Source organism: Belonocnema kinseyi, chromosome 5, assembly GCF_010883055.1.
Source record: "Belonocnema kinseyi isolate 2016_QV_RU_SX_M_011 chromosome 5, B_treatae_v1, whole genome shotgun sequence".
NCBI classification, from domain to species: Eukaryota; Metazoa; Arthropoda; class Insecta; order Hymenoptera; family Cynipidae; genus Belonocnema; species Belonocnema kinseyi.
In genome coordinates, this window is record NC_046661.1 from 142,175,380 (window position 1) to 142,192,418 (window position 17,039).

Genomic DNA, 17,039 nt, shown 5'->3' on the forward strand with positions numbered 1-17,039 from the left:
AATTTTAATTCCAACCTGAATGATAAATATTTACCTGGAATACTTGAATTTTTTAATGAAAAGAATAATTTCTAAACCATAAAATTAACGTAAAAAGAAAAAAATAATTTTCTACCCAAAAAATCGATCTTTTTTAACAAAATACGTGTTGTTACAAATTGTTGTCATTTTGAACTAAAAAAGATCAATTTTCAACAAAAAACAGTATATTTAATTTTTCTGTTAAAAATCTAATTCTTATTTAAAAAAATACATATTTTTTCAGAAAAATATATAAAATTTCTATTGGAAATTTTTCTATTAAAAAAAAATATATATATAAATTTTCGTCCAAAAAGGAAACAATTATTCAACAAAATAGTTCAATTTTCGGGGAAAAAAACCTTTTCATCCAAAGAAAAAAATTTTTTTCAATGAAACAGCTCATTTTTCAACCCAAGAAATTAATTTTTAATTAAAATTATAAATCTTTAAAAAAAATTCTTAACAAGAGTTAAACTTTTAACTAGGAAATTTTAATTTTTAACTGACAAGAATAATTTTTAGACAAGAAGATGGACACTGGTGCGAATTCGCACCATTGTCCATCTTCTGGTCTAAAAATTATTCTTTCCCGTACAGCTACCTATGCTCAAATGATGAAACTGGGAAATTTTAATTTTTAACTGACAAGAATAATTTTTAGACAAGAAGATGGACACTGGTGCGAATTCGCACCATTGTCCATCTTCTGGTCTAAAAATTATTCTTGTCAGTTAAAAATTAAAATTTCCCAGTTTCATCATTTGAGCATAGGTAGCTGTATGGGAAAATCGAAATGGTGCGAATCAGCACCTGTGTACCTTTCACGTGCGGTAAAGTGTTTCGAGCTGGAATTTCTCAATATTGTTCTTAAGTAAAGGAGTTTCTTTCGTTTGTTGAATGTAAATATGTTTATATACATTTATTTGTTATCTATCGATTTTTCATGATAATTTCCAATAATTTTTTTTTTAAAAATGTGATTTTTTCCATCAGAGGCATGAGAATGAATGTCAAAAAGTGAAGCGCATAGTAAGCATTTCTTGTTGAACAAATTTGAAAAAAAAATGCTAAATAAAAAGATTTCCATGTAATTGTTGCATTACTTTTATTTTCCTTCCTTCATAACTGTAAATCATGCATTTGAAAATACTCCAATTTTGACCTACCGGGAAAAATACTAGATTCACATTCTCGGCACAATTAATATTTTCTCATTATTGTGTGTTCCTTTAACTGCAAAATCTCTAAAAGTTAAATTAATTTGAATAAAATGCGAAGAAATGGCTAATTTTCTCCAAAAAAGTGATTTTTCAAAAACGCCGCTTTATTTATAACAAATTTGCATGGGGAAAATTAATTATTATCCAAATTTCTATAGAACCATTAGATTCAGGAGGAAATTTCACACAAAAAACATGTGTTCAACATTTTTCTAGCCTCAATCTTCTTTTTTATATTCGAAGTAGAAAATGCAAAAGCCAGATTCGCACCAGTGTACCTACAGCAGGGGCCAGAAAAGTGTGTACCGTTTCAGGGTTAAATTTTAACTAAAATTGCAAATCTTTGAATATAATAGTTGAATTTCAAACCAGAAAGATCAATTTTGAACTAAGATGATAACTATTTAAATAAAATAATTTAATTTTTGATTGAGAAAAAAAACGAAATAATTTTGAAGAATTGAAAAGTTTAAATAATTTTTGACAAATTTAACTTTTAACCAAGTTATTTTATTTTAAACCTAAAGATGAAATTTCAACCGACATGAATTTTTAGACAAGAAGATTAACTTTCCAAGGAAAAGATAATTTTCTATTAAAAAAACCGATTTTTAAACAATATACGTATACTTTCAAGAATATAGTTGAATTTTCTAATAAAAAAGACAAATTTTCATTCAATTTGTTGAATTCTGAACTCGGAAAAAAAACAATTTTCAATTAAAAGTGAACCAGTTTAATTTTCATTTGAAGTAATTAATTTTCTAACAAACTGGTGAATTTTTAACTAAAATGATATATCTTCAACTAGGATAGTTGACACTTTTTATGAAAAAGCGAAATTTTCTGCAAAAAGACCAATTTCCCATAAAGTAAATAAATTTGCAAACAAATATTTGAAAGTTTAACTAAAAAATGTTAGTTTTCAGTCAAGTAGTTAAAAATTTCATTTAAAAAAAGATACATTTTTAATTTAAAATCGAACAGAAATCTATTTTCTTACAAAAAACACAAATATTTAGAAAAATAGTTCAATTTTCTCCCTTAATAGTTAAATTTTTAGATAAAAAAAAAGATTTTTAACAAAAGAGTTTGACTTTTAACCAAATAGTTGAATTTTCAAATAAATGAATCCATAAATTAATAAACACAATTATATACCCTACGATTTTAGGGAAAGTAGAAATCGCCTTTCTAAATTAACTATTATTTTAATAATGAAAACTTGAATTTTACTCCGATCAGAAGTAAATTTCCGGTTTTTTAACCCTAGATGGTCACCGCGGGTAAAATTCACCCAAACAATTTCTCAAACTCTTCGTAGTCTGTTGATTACTTCAACTTTGCTGGTATGTTAGAATATTTTAATGGACAATTTTGGTGACAACAACTATTGAACCTTTTTTAAAAACCTTGAAGAATACCTACATATTTTTTTTAGATTTTTAGAACTCAACATTACTGCAGGATCTTAGTTTTTTGGAGCTTGGGTAAAATTCACCCACTGTGCCCTGTTTGATATTCTATTGAAGTGTGGCCATTTAGGGTTAATTAAATTCCCATTCAAAGACTTTATAAAAATACAATTTGCTACAGATATAATCGGGAGAATATTTTTATTGTTTCTTTTTTCTTCACAATCCAGCGTACACTACATTAATACTACATGTTCGAAGTTTTTTTTTACGATATCAGACAAAAAGCAAAATCGGGTGAATATTAATTGAACAGTATCCTAATCTTTATTCTGAAATTTTCTAACAATAGGTGACAAGATTGTACATTTTCTGTACAATTAACGAGTACACAAATTCGTTTATAACAATTTTTACATTTTTTCCATTGTTTTTCTTCTGAATAAATGATAATATATAACACAAATTCTAATGATTTACATTTTAATATTGCAATTGCAAATTTTAATTGATTGGCAATTTCAAGTGTATTTAAGAATTGACATTTAGCGATTAAAAAATAATTATCGATCGAAGTGTGTATGATACGAAATGTATTGTGATATGTAAAACTGAAAATTGTAAAACATTGTAAATGGGTAGATAAAATATTTTTACCTTAATGTCGATAATCGTTTTACTATCGGAAGAACAAAAAAATGTATTAAAACATAAGTTGAACATTTCATTTATATTAATTACAACTTTTTTTGTCCTTGATAATATTTTAATTGAAGTCTTCTTCAAACGAGAAAAATAAGTGAAAGTCTTAAAAATAAAAAAGATAGATATTTTTCATATTCTTGATATAAGTTGTTAGGAGAATTTCCATATGGTGCATCTGAAACAAAACAAAAAAGTTATTATTTTTTTATTCCAATTTCTCAACTCTTTAACCCTTTCCGGCATACATTTTTTCAGGGAAACGAGTTTTCATGAAAATTGGTACATAGGAGTTTTTGGGGTCGCTGATTACGAATCTGAACTCAGATTTTGAAAATTCAAAATGGCGGGTCCAATATGGCGGCTAACGTTATATATGGTCCAATATGGCAACTTAAATTTGGAATATTTTTGGATTTTTCTTTAGTATTCGTATACAGGGTTTTTTTCAATCACGAATTCGAACTCGGATTTTAAAAATCCAAAATGGCGGCCAACATTTTGGAATTTTTTATTTTGAAAATTGGTTTACAGGGGTTTTTGGTATCTCTGATCACGAACTTGAACTTAGATTTTCAACATTCAAAATGGCGGATCCAAATTCAAAATATTTCTAAATTGTTTTTTGAAAGGTGGCACAGGCAGGGGGTCGCTGATCTTGAATCTGTATTCAAAATGACAAATATTTAGAATATTGAGATTTGAAAAAATATACACCTACTCACCTAAAACATGGATTAGTACCAATTTTCTGAATTTTCAAAATCTAAATTCAGATTCGTGATCAGTGACTCCAAAAATTCTTGTACACTAATTTTTAAAAAAATTCAGAAAACTTTATTATTTTGACCGCCATATTGGATTTTCAAAATCTGATTTCAGATTCGTGATCAGCGACCCCGAAAACCTCTGTATACCAATTTTCAGAAAAAATTCTCCAAGTTTCGGGCGCCATCTTGGATCCACCATTTTAAATTTCCATAATCTGAGTTCATATTCGTGATCACTGACCCCAAAACCCCCTGTATACCAATTTTCAGATAAAATCAAAAAATATTCCCAATTTCGGCAGCCATATTAAATCCGCCATTTTGAATTGTCAAAATGAGGCCAGATTCGTATTCAGCGACCCCAAAAACCCTTAAGAACCCATTTTCATAAGGATATAATGGAAAGTTTTTTCAATAATGAATTTTTTCAATAAAAAAGGCTTTTTTTCATCTTTGTTTATAAGTATTAACAAATTATTTAAAAAATTTAGACCCTTCGCAAAAAAATTTCAATTTTCTATCATCCTGCGAGCATGAAATTAAAAAAAACCTGTGTAAAATCCAATAAAAACTACTCTGAAATCGCAAAAAATAATATGAAAAAAGGTGGGAATACGGTATTCCCGACCATGCCGCAAAGGGTTAAAATGGAAATTAAACTATAAAGGTTTCAATGTTTGTTAATTGATAAATTATTAACTATAATAAAAAACAATACATTTTCGAAAGCATATTTATATTGAACGGATTAATTTATTAAAATTATTGCCTGAAAAAAGATCCTACTCCGTCTTCACTCCATTGGGAAACGAGCCACAAAACTTCTCATTTCCGGTCAGGTGTTTTTCCAATTAAGCTATTAGAGGGACCAGAATAGGAACTAAAAAACTAAAAAAAATAAAAAAATAAGCAGTAATTTTTGCGGTTTCTTCATAGAATTAAAAGAATTGATGACATTCATGGAACTCCAGGAATTCTTGGCATAAATAGAGTTCTTGGAATAAATAGTGTTCTCGGAATTCATGGAATTCACAGTATCCATGGAATGTAAGGATTTAAGAAATTCATAGAATTCAAGGAATCGACAGAATTTGGTGAGTTCACTGAATTTATTGAAAGCATGAAATGTATGGAACTCACGAAATTCAGTAAAGTAAGTGAATTCGTGAAATTGAAGGATTTAAGGAATTGATAGAATTCACTGAATTTAGGAATTCATGGAACTTACGGGATTCAGTGAATTCAGTAAATTCCCTAAATCACGGAATCACGGAAATCACGGAATTAATCAAATTTAGGGTATCCATGGAATTTGAGGATTTCAGAAATTCACAGAATTCAAGGAATTCGGTAAGTTTACTGCATTCATTGGAAGCATGGAATTTTTGAAACTCACGGAATTCAGTAAATTAAATGAATTCATGAAATTGAAGGATTGAAGGAATTCATGGGATTCATTGAATTTTGGAATTCATAGAACTCACGGAATTCAGTAAATTAAGTGAGTTCGTGAAATTGAAGGATTTAAGAGATTCATGGAATTTACCGAATTTAGGAATTCATGAAACTCACGGAATTCAGTAAATTTATGGGCCTCAGTAAATTTACTGAAACCATGGAACTCACGGACTTCAGTAAATTTATGGGCATCAGTAAATTTACTGAAACCATGGAACTCACGGACTTCAGTAAATTCACTAAATTGAAGGATGTAAGGAATTCCTGGAACTCACGGAATTCATAGAATTCAGGATATCAATGGAATTCAAGGATTTAAGAAACTCATGCAATTCAAGGAATCCAGAGACTTCAAGGAATTTGGTAAGTTCACTGAATCCATTGAGAGCATGAAATTTATGGTACCGACGGAATTCAGTAAATTAAGTGAATTACTTAAACTAAAGAATTTAAGGAATTCGCGGAATTTAGGAATTCATGGAACTGACGGAATACACTAATTTTACTGAATCCATGGAACTTACGGATTTCAGTAAATTCACTAAATTTAAAGATTTAAGGAGTTCATGAAATTCACTGAGTTAATAGATTTCAGGGTATCCATCGAATTCAAGGATTTAAGAAATTCATAGAATTCACGGAATCCAGAGAATTCAAGGATTTCAGTGAATTCGGTGAGTTCACTGAATTCATTGAAAGCATGGAATTTATGGAACTCACGGAATTCAGTCAATTAAGTGATTTCATGAAATTGAAGGATTTAAAGAATTCACTGAATTTATGAATTCATGGAACTCACGGAATTCATTAAATTCACGGAATTCAGTAAATATACTGAATGCATGGAACTTACGGATTTGATAGAGTTCAGGTTATCCATGGAATTCAAGGATGTCTACCTTTTCGGGTGAAAAAATAAGCGATTTTTTTACATTCTTTTATGGAGAATGGTTTATTTATTTTTTTACGAATGTTTTAACATTTAATTACCACATATTTCAAGAAACTATGATAATTTTTTCGCGAAAAAAAAAGTCACGAATAAGCGCGCTACAGTAAATCTACAAGTGATAGAAAAGAAAACGTTTTGCGGTGAGTAAAAATGCTCAAGTGTGACTCATCTGAAATAAAAAATCCAACTTCATTCGTTAGTAGACAATTTTTGCCAGGGATTGAACGAAACTAGATGTGAAAATATTATTTTTTCACGAAATGGCGTTATATTTTGAATAACTCATAAAAATTTGAAAGCAATCGGCAAAACCGTTCTTGAGATATCTTACTCACCGACATTGAAAACCTTGTTTCGAGAAAAACGCGTTTAAGTTCAAAAAGTTAAAACGGTATATCTCCGTAAATAATGCTCCAAACTGTATGAAATTTGCAGATAATAATTTTGAAACGTTATTCATGGAATGCACGAAATTCAGTGAATTTGTGGAATTCAATGATTTCTCACAGAATTAAAAAAATTCATGGATCTCACAGAATTCAGTAAATTTACTGAATTCATGATATTCATGTACCTCGCGGAATTAATTAAATTCACTGAATTCAAATACTTGAGGAATTCATAGAACTCATGGACTTCATGGAAGGCACAAAATTCAGTGAGTTCACAAAACCACAAAATTCAAGAAATCCCCACAGAATTAAAAAATTGCATGGACCTTACGGAATTTAATAAATTGACTGACTCCTTGGGATTCAAGGATTTACGGAATTCATAGAATTCACGGTATCCATGGAATTCAAGGATTTAAGAAAGTCATGGAATTCATAGAAGGCATGAAATTGAGCGAATTCATGTAATCCACAGAATTCAAGGAATCCCCACCGAATTAAATAAATTAATGGATCTCACGCAATTCAGTAAATTTACTGAGGTCAAGAATTTTAGGAATTCATGGAACTTACAGAATTCATAGAGATCACGATATCCGTGGAATTCAAGGATTTAAGAATGGCATGGAATTTAAGGAATTAAAGGAATGCATGAAATTTAGTGAAATCAAGGAATCCCCAAGAATTCAAGAAACTCAGGGATCTCAGGGAATTAATTGAATTCAAGGATTTAAAGATTTCATAAAAGTCACGGAATTCATGTAATTCACGGTGTCCGTGGAATTCTAGGCCTTAGGATATTCATGGAAGACACAGAATTCAGTAAATATACTGAATTCATGGAACTCACCGAATTTTGTAAATTCGATTTTTCTCATTCTTATGTAAAAAGCTTAGAATTCCGCAAAAGCAATGCGTGCATTAGATCAGAAAATTTATGGAAGCCAGAAAATTCAAGGAATCCACACAGAACTAAAAAATTTATGAATATCACGGAATTTATTAAAGTCACTGAATTCAGCGAATTTGAGGATTGAAAGAATCCTCAGAGTTCACAGTATTGACGGTATCCCTGGAATTAAAGGATTTGAAAAAGTCAAGAAATTCCTGGAACGCACGACATTCAGTCAATTTATGGAATCCACAGAATTCAAGGAATCCCTACAGCATTCGAGGAGTTCATCAAATTCCAGGAATTCAGAGAATTAATTGGATTCCTTTAATTCGTTGAATTATTGTATTTCTTAAATCCAGCGTGGCATCGGGCTGATCATGGTTATTTATGAAATTAAAAGAATTGATGGAATTCAAGGAAAGGAAGGAATTTATCAAATTCATGGCATTCAAAAAATTCATAGAGTTTATTCAATTTACTAAATTCAAGGAAATCAGTGAATTCACTAAAGCCAAGGAATTCGTTAAAATTACGGAATACAGAGAATTCAAGGAACTCATGGCATTCACGGAATTGAACGAATTCAGTGATTTCCTTCAGTTCATTGAATTTCTTCAATTACGCGAATTCTTGATTTCCATCAATTCCTTAAATTGCATTCTACTTAAACATTCTTTCGAAGTTACACTTTTGGCGCGCGTGCCGAGACACACATTTTTTTATTCGTAAATCATAGATTGCATAAAATTTGCGAATGAAGAACACATAAATATAGAATAAATAGAAATCTTATGCAATGTTATTCGAATCGGAATTTATCCTTACTACTCTGGGTGGCTAATGACTGAGAAAACCGGAATTAGTCTAGAATTTGGTTAAAACCCTAGAATTTGTAGGATTTCGAAGCCCCAGCTAGAAACCCTTATGAAGGGTTTTTTCAATAAGAGCGCTAGAAAAGTTTTTTTTAAATAAAACAAAAACGGTTTTGGATATAAATGAAATTCTTTATTCATGTGAAAGTACATTCGATGCCATTATGTACGGAACTCGATTTCTTTTGCATGGCCACCACGGGCACGCTTGCAGAAGTGCAGACGCTGAACCCAGTTTTCGACGGTTTTCAAGCATAATTTGGCCGATACTGATGACATTTCACGTTCGATATTCGTACGAAGTTCATCAATCGTCGCTGGCTTGTTTGCATAGACCATAGACTTGACGTAGCCCCACAAGAAATAGTCTAACAGCGTCAAATCGCACGACCGAGGCGGCCAATTGACTGGGCCATTTCGTGAGATAACACGCTCACCAAACTTGGTTTTCAATAAATCGATTGTGAAATTCGCTGTGTGGCTTGTGGCGCCGTCCTGATAAAACCACATATTGTCCAAGTCCATATCATCCAATTCGGGCCAAAAATATTCGGTTATCATTGAGCGGTAGCGATTCCCATTCACAGTAACGTGCCGGTCTTGATCAGCACGGAAGAAGTACGGCCCAATGACGCCGCCGGCCCATAAACCGAACCAAACCGTAATTTTTTCGGGATGTAATGTTGACTCATCGAGTTCGTGTGGATTGCTGTCTGACCAATAATGCATATTTTGCTTATTGACGAATCCATTAAGCCAGAAATCAGCCTCATCGCTGAAGATATCTTTCGATGAAAATCCGGATCATTTTCAAGTTGTTGCTCAGCCCAATTCACGAACATACGTCGCTTCTGGTGGTCAAGCGGCTTCAGTTCTTGCGTCAATTTGATCTTGTAAGGATGTAGGCAAAGATTTTTTCGCATAATACGCCACAACGACGTCACAGATAAGCCCAAGGCTTGAGAACGACGTGTGAGAGACTGATTTGGGTCTTCCTCAATTGATGCGCTAGCGGCAGCCATATTCATCGACACTACGGGCACTTCTTTGTCCCACTGGCTCGGGAACATTTTGCACTGTACCTGTGGATTCAAATTTTTCCACTAGACGCTCAATTATTGATCTGGCAGGACGATTATGACGACCATAAATTGGACGTAGCGCTCTTAAAGTTGAGGCCACTGATTCCGAATTTCGGTAGTAAATTTTAATAATTTCAACTCGTTGGATCGTATATCTTTCCATGATGAAATGGCAAACCTTACTGAAGAGAAATGTCAAAAGAGCGGGAAAAATAATGCGTCGTTTGTTGTCACTATCGGTCTACTTTTGTAGCGTGCCTATTGAAAAACCCTTTAGTTTCGGTAGGAAACATGTTTGTCTGTCGTACTGTTTTGTCAAGGAGGGGAAATGAGGGAAATTGAGTGAAAATTGGAGGACAGAAAGTACTGAAAATGAGGGGAAATAAAGTAGGGAAAGGAAACGGAAATAAGTGGGTCGAGGGAAGGGGAAGTAAGGGACATGATGGAGGGCAAATGAAGCAAGAGAAATGAGGAGCGAAGTACGAGAAATGAGGGTTCGGGGGAAGGGGAAGTACGGGAAATTGGAAGAGGGAAAGTAGGATAAATGAGAGGAGTAAGGCAAGCGAGGAGAGGGGAAGTAAAGAAAATGACAGAAAGAGGAAATTAATTGAATAAGAGGAGGAAAAAAGGGTAAAAAAGGAAAACAGGAGGGGGGCGAAAAGAGAGGAAGTAGGAGAAGTTAGAGGAGGGGATTTAAGGAAAATTTAGAGTGAGGGTGTCAGAACAAATAGGGTAAGGGAGAGGTAAAGAAAGGGAGGAACAGGGGAAAAAATTAGGAATAAAGGTGAGTGGGGGAAGAGAAATTACAACTATATTTTAGGTTAGGAATTCAACTCTTTTGGTTAAAAATTCTACTCTATGGAAAAAATTTAATTATATTGTTCAAAATTCAACTGTTTTGCTAAAAACCCATATTTTTTAGTGGAAAATTCAACAAATTGGCTGAAGGTGAACTACTTTGTTGAAAATTATTTTTCGTTATTGAATATTAATCTTTTTTGGTTTAGAACTAATCTTTTTTGGTTAGAAATTCTTCCATTGATTTAAAAATTTAATTACTTTTAATTGAAAACTCTACTATCATATTTTTGGTCTAAAATCACTTTTATAATCGTTTAAGTCAACTGAAAAAATCAATTATTGTTGCATATAAATTTAAAGAAATTTTTTTATTCATTTGAAACATTTCAAAATTCTTGAAACGCTTCTAAGTCTTGTTTTGAAATTTTCAAAAATTCCCATTGTGTTAACAATTTTTTAAAATCTTTAAATTTTAAATTATTTTTAGAAAAATTGAATTTTCAACAAAGCAAATGAATACTTAACAAAAAATATTATTTTTCGACCAATTGTAAAAAAAATTAAATTTTTACCAAAAAGACCAATTTTCTACAAAATAGTTCAATTTTTTAACCCGAAAATTTTAATTTTCAACAATAAAGTTAATTTAAAACCAAATAATATAATTTTAAACCAACTAGATAAATTTAATACTAAAAAAGAATTTGTAGGTAAATAGTTTCATTTTAAATAAAATAATTTAGTTTTTGACTGAACAGTTCAATTTTCAGACCGAAAATGTGAATTTTTAACCAAAAACAATTATATTCTACAAAAAACAAACTTTTTTTTTTACATAATACCTTAATTTGCCACTATAAAAACTCCATTTTCAACCAAAGATCTAACAGTTAAATTTTCAGGTAAAATAATTAATTAACGAAAAAAAGTGAATTTTCCAAGAAATAGTTAAATTATCAAACAAAAAGATAAATTTTCAAAAAATAATTACTTTTCTCAAATTAATGTTGAGCTTAAACTAGAAAAGATCAATTTTAAAACAAATAGTTCAATCCCTAACCAAAAAAGATGAAATATTACCAAAAAATTGCACCTTTGACCAAAAAGATGAAATTTCTATTAAGATAAAAATTATTAAACATCTTTAAAATTTTAAACTAACTCGAATAAATCCTAAAATTTTCTTGAAAAATTAATTTTTAAGAATAAAAATAATGTTTAATTTTTCCATAAATCTTAATCCAAGTTTATTGTTTTCTTGAAACTTTAAAAATGTTTTCCTAGCATTTAAAAAAAATTCTGCATGATTAAAAAAATTTACCTAAAACCTTACGGATTCTTTTTTGAAAATATTTTAAAAGGTTTTGATATATTTTCTTAAAATTAATCTTTCAACATAAAAAATCATTTTAAAATTTCACAGAAGATATTTCTTTTATTATCTTGAAATTTTAGAATTTTGAAAACTTTTTCAAGTTCTAAATTATTTTCGAATCTTTTTGAAGCTTCGAAATATATTCTTGTGAGTAATTTTCAAAAATCTAACTTTTGTTTAAAATGTTTTCAAATTGTCTCAGGTTCTAAATTATTTTTGAATCTTCCCAAAACTTGTTGAAATAATTCAGTTTCCTAACAAAATTATAGTGTGACAGCAAAATATTACGAACTGAATTATTTCCTATTGTTAAAAAATAACTCGCAATTAAAATTTTCTCTTCTGAGTAATCTTTAGTAACATTTAGAAATAAATGTCATAATGAAATAAAAATCACAATTAACAAAAAATTATACAATTTCCAAAACTTTAAATTTAATTATTTAATCTGACTTTAATTCGATTTGATTTGAAAGTTAATTCTCGGCTATTTCCGTCTTTCCCGGCTAGCAGACACCCTGAATAATATTAAATCGGCAGTTAAAGGTATGTGATACCCCGAGTTTGTTTCCACAAAAATTAAAATTTTTAAAAACTAAATTCAGATATGCTATACAATAATATAAAGCACATCCCTGAACTCTTTTTTCCAGGGATAATAATAAAAAAAATTTATTCTGCTAAATAAAAATGTTGAACATGTGCACTATTTTGAGGTTAGGGTCGGGTTTCAACTCTCTGCCATTCCGATAATGTAGGTCTCTTTCGTACCAATGCTGTCGGTAGCGACTTAGAAATAATTTATGAAATAAGCTTTTTTAATTTTCGTCAAACAAGGTTAGTTTGAGAGCATTCATTACTATATTTTTTTGCTTGTTCCAAGTTTTCAGCCAAAAATATTGCGTAGTTTGTAGGTAAAGCTGGGAAGAATTGTAACACACATAACCTTAAAATACACATACATTAATCAAATTAAATAAATTAATAATTTTTAATTATTCCGCAAACGAAGAATTCAGGAACGTCCGTTAGCATGTTCGCTATCATTCCTCAAATTTTTAATAAAGATCTTTATTATTGTTGAGATATTATATTAAAAACTCACCCTTGTTACTTGATTCCTTCCAGCAGCTTTGGCCTTTATCACCGTGATGCAGATTATTCTACATCCTTGGGTTTTTTGAGGATCTTGATGTTGATCCTCTTCAAACCATAATACGGCTTGCAGTCGATTTTTCGAAGAGCATCTGCCACTCCTGGCTCCGCAATCATAACAATTTGGGTAACTTTCTTAATCGCCTTGACGTCAACAACAGTCCATCCTTCCGCCCTCAAGGTAGGATTCTGGACCGCTATTCTTTTAAGAGCTGCCGTTGGTTCGACGAAAGCCCCGGGGATCCACGCGATCAGCTTCACTGGTCTTGGGAGTCTCCTGCTATTGACCAGCTTGAGCCTAGCTCCCTCCCAAGGCTGTAATTGGCCAACGGCTTTTTGGAGCCACCCTCTGGTAGCCTCGTCAGCACAGACGACGATGAGAGCATCGTTCTTGTAGCGGCAATCTTCGAATAGAGGGTTTCTCTCGCCTGGCTTCAACTCATCTATTTTTCTCTCCAACTCTGTCTCAATCGCATTTGCCTGGTCGGAATTGAGTTTGACCTTCGGGAAACCCTCGAGAACGATAGCCATTCTCAGGTTGGTTTCAAAACTGTGACTGCACGAGTCAGTTGGGTCTTTTGGTAACACCTCCTGCTCCCTGGCATCCTTCGGTGAACTGCTCTGGAAATTTGGTCTCTTTGGAGTATCCTCTGACGATGGGCCTCCCGCCAGTTGGCGTTTTAACCTTCTCCTTGCAGCGCGCGCTACTCGAATTCTTGGTTTCCTAGTTGTCTGGTTTGGCCCTTTGACGCCATCTTCACGCACAGGTTCATGCAAGCCCCTATCTCTAGATGCCTGGTTTGGTCCCCCGATGTAAGCTTCGCGCATAGGTTCACTCAAGCTCCTATCTCTAGTTCTCTGGTACAGTTCTCTGTCATCAGCTTCGCGGACAGGTTCTTGCACGCCACTATCTCTAGTTCTCAGGTACAGTTCGCTGTCATCAGTTTCCCGTACAGGTTCAAGCAAGCTCCTATCTCTAATTCTCTGGTACAGCTCTCTCTCATCAGTTTCCCGTACAGACTCTTGCAAGCCCCTATCTCTAGTTCTCTGGTACAGCTCCCTGTCATCAGCTTCGCGCGCAGGGTTTTGCAAGTCCCTACCTCTAGTTCTCTGGTACAGCTCCCTGCCATCAGTTTCCCGTACAGCTTCAAGCAAGCTCCTACCTCTAGTTCTCTGGTACAGCTCCCTGTCATCAGTTTCCCGTACAGGCTCTTGCAAGCCCCTATCTCTAGTTCGTTGGTACAGCTCCCTGTCGTCAGTTTCCCGTACAGGTTGAAGCAAGCTCCTATCTCTAATTCTCTGGTATAGCTCCCTGTCATCAACTTCGCGCATGGTTTCCCTTAAAAACGTATCTCTAGTTCTCTGGTATAGCTCCCTGTCATCAGCTTCTCGCATGTTTTCCCTTAAAAACGTATCTCTGCTTCTCTGGAATAGCTCCCTGTCATTAGCTTCGCGCATGGGCTCCCTTGAGAACCTATCTATAGTTCTCTGGTATAGATCCCTGTTATCAGCTTGGATCATGGGTTGTCTTAAGAACCTATCTTCCATTTGACCAGCAGGATCACTAAACAACAGTCTACCACTTATACGATCCAAAGTATGCGCCTGAGCTTCTTCGGCAGTTTCCAGCCACTCCCGAGCCTGGCTGCACAATACCGTTGGGCCTCTTGGGCTTCTTAGCAACAACCTCTCCTGCTCCATCTCATGGCTCGACCCGTCAAAGCTCGGCCTGTCAAAGCTCGGCCTGTCAAAGCTCGGCCTGTCAAAGCTCGGCCCGTCAAAGCTCGGCCTGTCGTATAAAGGGGGTATGTTTGGAGTGAGGCCTTGCGCCAATTGGCGTTTTAGCCTTTTCCTTGCAGCGCCCGACAGTCTAGTTCTTCCTCGCCTAAATTTCATCCTCTCCCCAGAAGATGAATTTGTTGGAGGGATCGATTCCAACTCCCAATGAGGGTTTTGTATATTTCTTAAAGCATCCATTTTTGTTCCCACGAGTAGCTAGGGAAATATGTGGTCAGTCCCTACAGAGCCCCGCATGTAGAGATAAGGCGCTATTGCTCTGGGAGGTTGCCCGGTATCCCAGAGACACCGTTTTAAGATACCATTCCCTGGTACCATTCATCCTTCGGCACGGTAGTTAACACCTTGAATTGGGGGTTTTTCCTTCGGGACCATCCCTGGACCATTGTCCGCGACTGCTTATTTATCTTTGTAACCATATTCAGCAGAAACCCTTGGTACAGGGCCTCCTCTATCCGCAACCCGAGGACGCGCCCGGTGGCCCGGTCAAAGGCCCTATCCGGGATTGAGATAAATACCAAGGACTTCAAAATAATTCAACGAATTCAGAACAAGTTGTAGGAATTCAGGGACTTTAGGGAATTCAGAATCATTCAGACGAACAAGTGATGTTCAGAAGACTACACAGAATTCAGAATATTGAAGGAATTCAGGAAATTTAGAGAAGATCTTGAATTCCTTACATATCGTGAGTGCATGATGATAGAATATTTCAGGGATTTCAGAGCATTTAGGGAATTCAAGAAACGACGAGAATTTAGAGAATGTCGGGGATTTCTCAGAACTTAGGGACTTCCAAAAAATTCAGAGAATAAACAAAATTAAAGGAATTAAACGATTTCAGGGAATTCAGAGAAATTCAGGAATTTAACGGAATTCGGAATATTCAAGAAAAGTAGGGATTAAAACTACTCAAGGAATCCAAGAATTTTAGGAAAGTCAAGGAATTCAGGAAGTTTCAAATATTCAAGAATCTTAGAGAATTTCAGTTCATTTAAGGAATTTAGAGAATTCAAAGAACTAAGAATATTTCAGAAATTCCGGGAATTTCAGAAATTCGAAGAATTTAATTAGGATTGAAGAAATGAAAGGAGTTCAGACAATTCAAGAAGTTTCGGGAATTCAGAGAATTCGAAGAATTTCAGGAATTTAGAGAATTCCGAACATCCAAGGAATTTATGAAATTGAAGGAGTTCCGAAAATTCAAGGATTTTTTCATTCACAATATTCAATTAGTTTTAGGGATTCAGTGAATTCGAAGAATTTTCGGAATTTCGAATATTTCAGGATTTCATAGCGATTTTAAGGAATTGAGAAAATCTGCCAACTTTTCATTGCTCTAAATATAAAACTCTTCGTTTAGAAAAAATAAAATAAAATCCTTACTTCGTACTTTTTTAAATAAATTTAAAAAAAAAATTTTTTGAAGAATTCGAAATAAGATTTTTAAACTTTTTAAGTATTATGAAAGCTTCAAAATGGAAAAAGTAAGATTCTGGGGAGAATTAAAAATAATTTTTCATTTAAGAAAAATATTTTTAAGAGATTTTTTTTTAAATTTCAACATTTCCAAAATTGTCAGAAAAAAAATCGGCAAGCTTCTAAAGCAGGTTTTTGATTTTCCATAGATTTATGCAGATTTCGAAAAGTGAAATCAGAATAATTTGAAAATATTTCAAAATAAAAAAAATATAATTTGTAAGTTTCCTAGGAAAACTCAAAATGACTTCTATTTGGAAAAATTACTTTTAAGAGAATATTAAAAAGATTGTAAGAGATTTCAAAGGATTATCAATAATGGTAGAAACAGAACTTCGAAGATTTGTAAGCAATTTTTAAATTTTTAAGGGTTTTGAAAGGTATCTAGATAATAAACAATTTTTTTTTAAACTGCTGGGAAAATTTTAGATGAATTTTTATTTTGAGAAATTAATTTTGCAAAAAAAGATAGAAAAAATTAATGTTTCATGATTTCTAAAAATGGCTCAAAAAAAAAAAATTACAAAAAATAAAGTTCTCGACACATTTTTCCCAAAGAAAAAAAATATTCGAAATTATTAAAATTATAAAATTTCAGACAATTTGAATTTGAATTTTAAAATATTATCCAAAATTTTAAAAATAATTCA

General features: G+C 32.7%; 1 protein-coding gene across 2 annotated transcripts; it reads right to left on the reverse strand.

Moving 5' to 3' along the window:
- Positions 1 to 2,843: 2,843 nt before the first annotated feature.
- On the reverse strand, positions 2,844 to 15,398 carry LOC117172590. 2 transcript variants are annotated; one of them, XM_033360673.1, is made up of 2 exons: positions 13,064 to 15,398; positions 2,844 to 3,539 (listed from the first exon to the last, which is right to left on the reverse strand). In XM_033360673.1, exon 1 carries the CDS (start codon positions 15,088 to 15,090, stop codon positions 13,117 to 13,119), a length of 1,974 nt encoding a protein of 657 aa, XP_033216564.1. In that variant the 5' UTR covers positions 15,091 to 15,398; the 3' UTR covers positions 2,844 to 3,539; positions 13,064 to 13,116. The 2 variants fall into 2 exon arrangements, with proteins under 2 accessions (XP_033216564.1, XP_033216565.1); XM_033360674.1 differs by lacking the exon at positions 2,844 to 3,539 and adding an exon at positions 4,907 to 5,019.
- Positions 15,399 to 17,039: the final 1,641 nt, after the last annotated feature.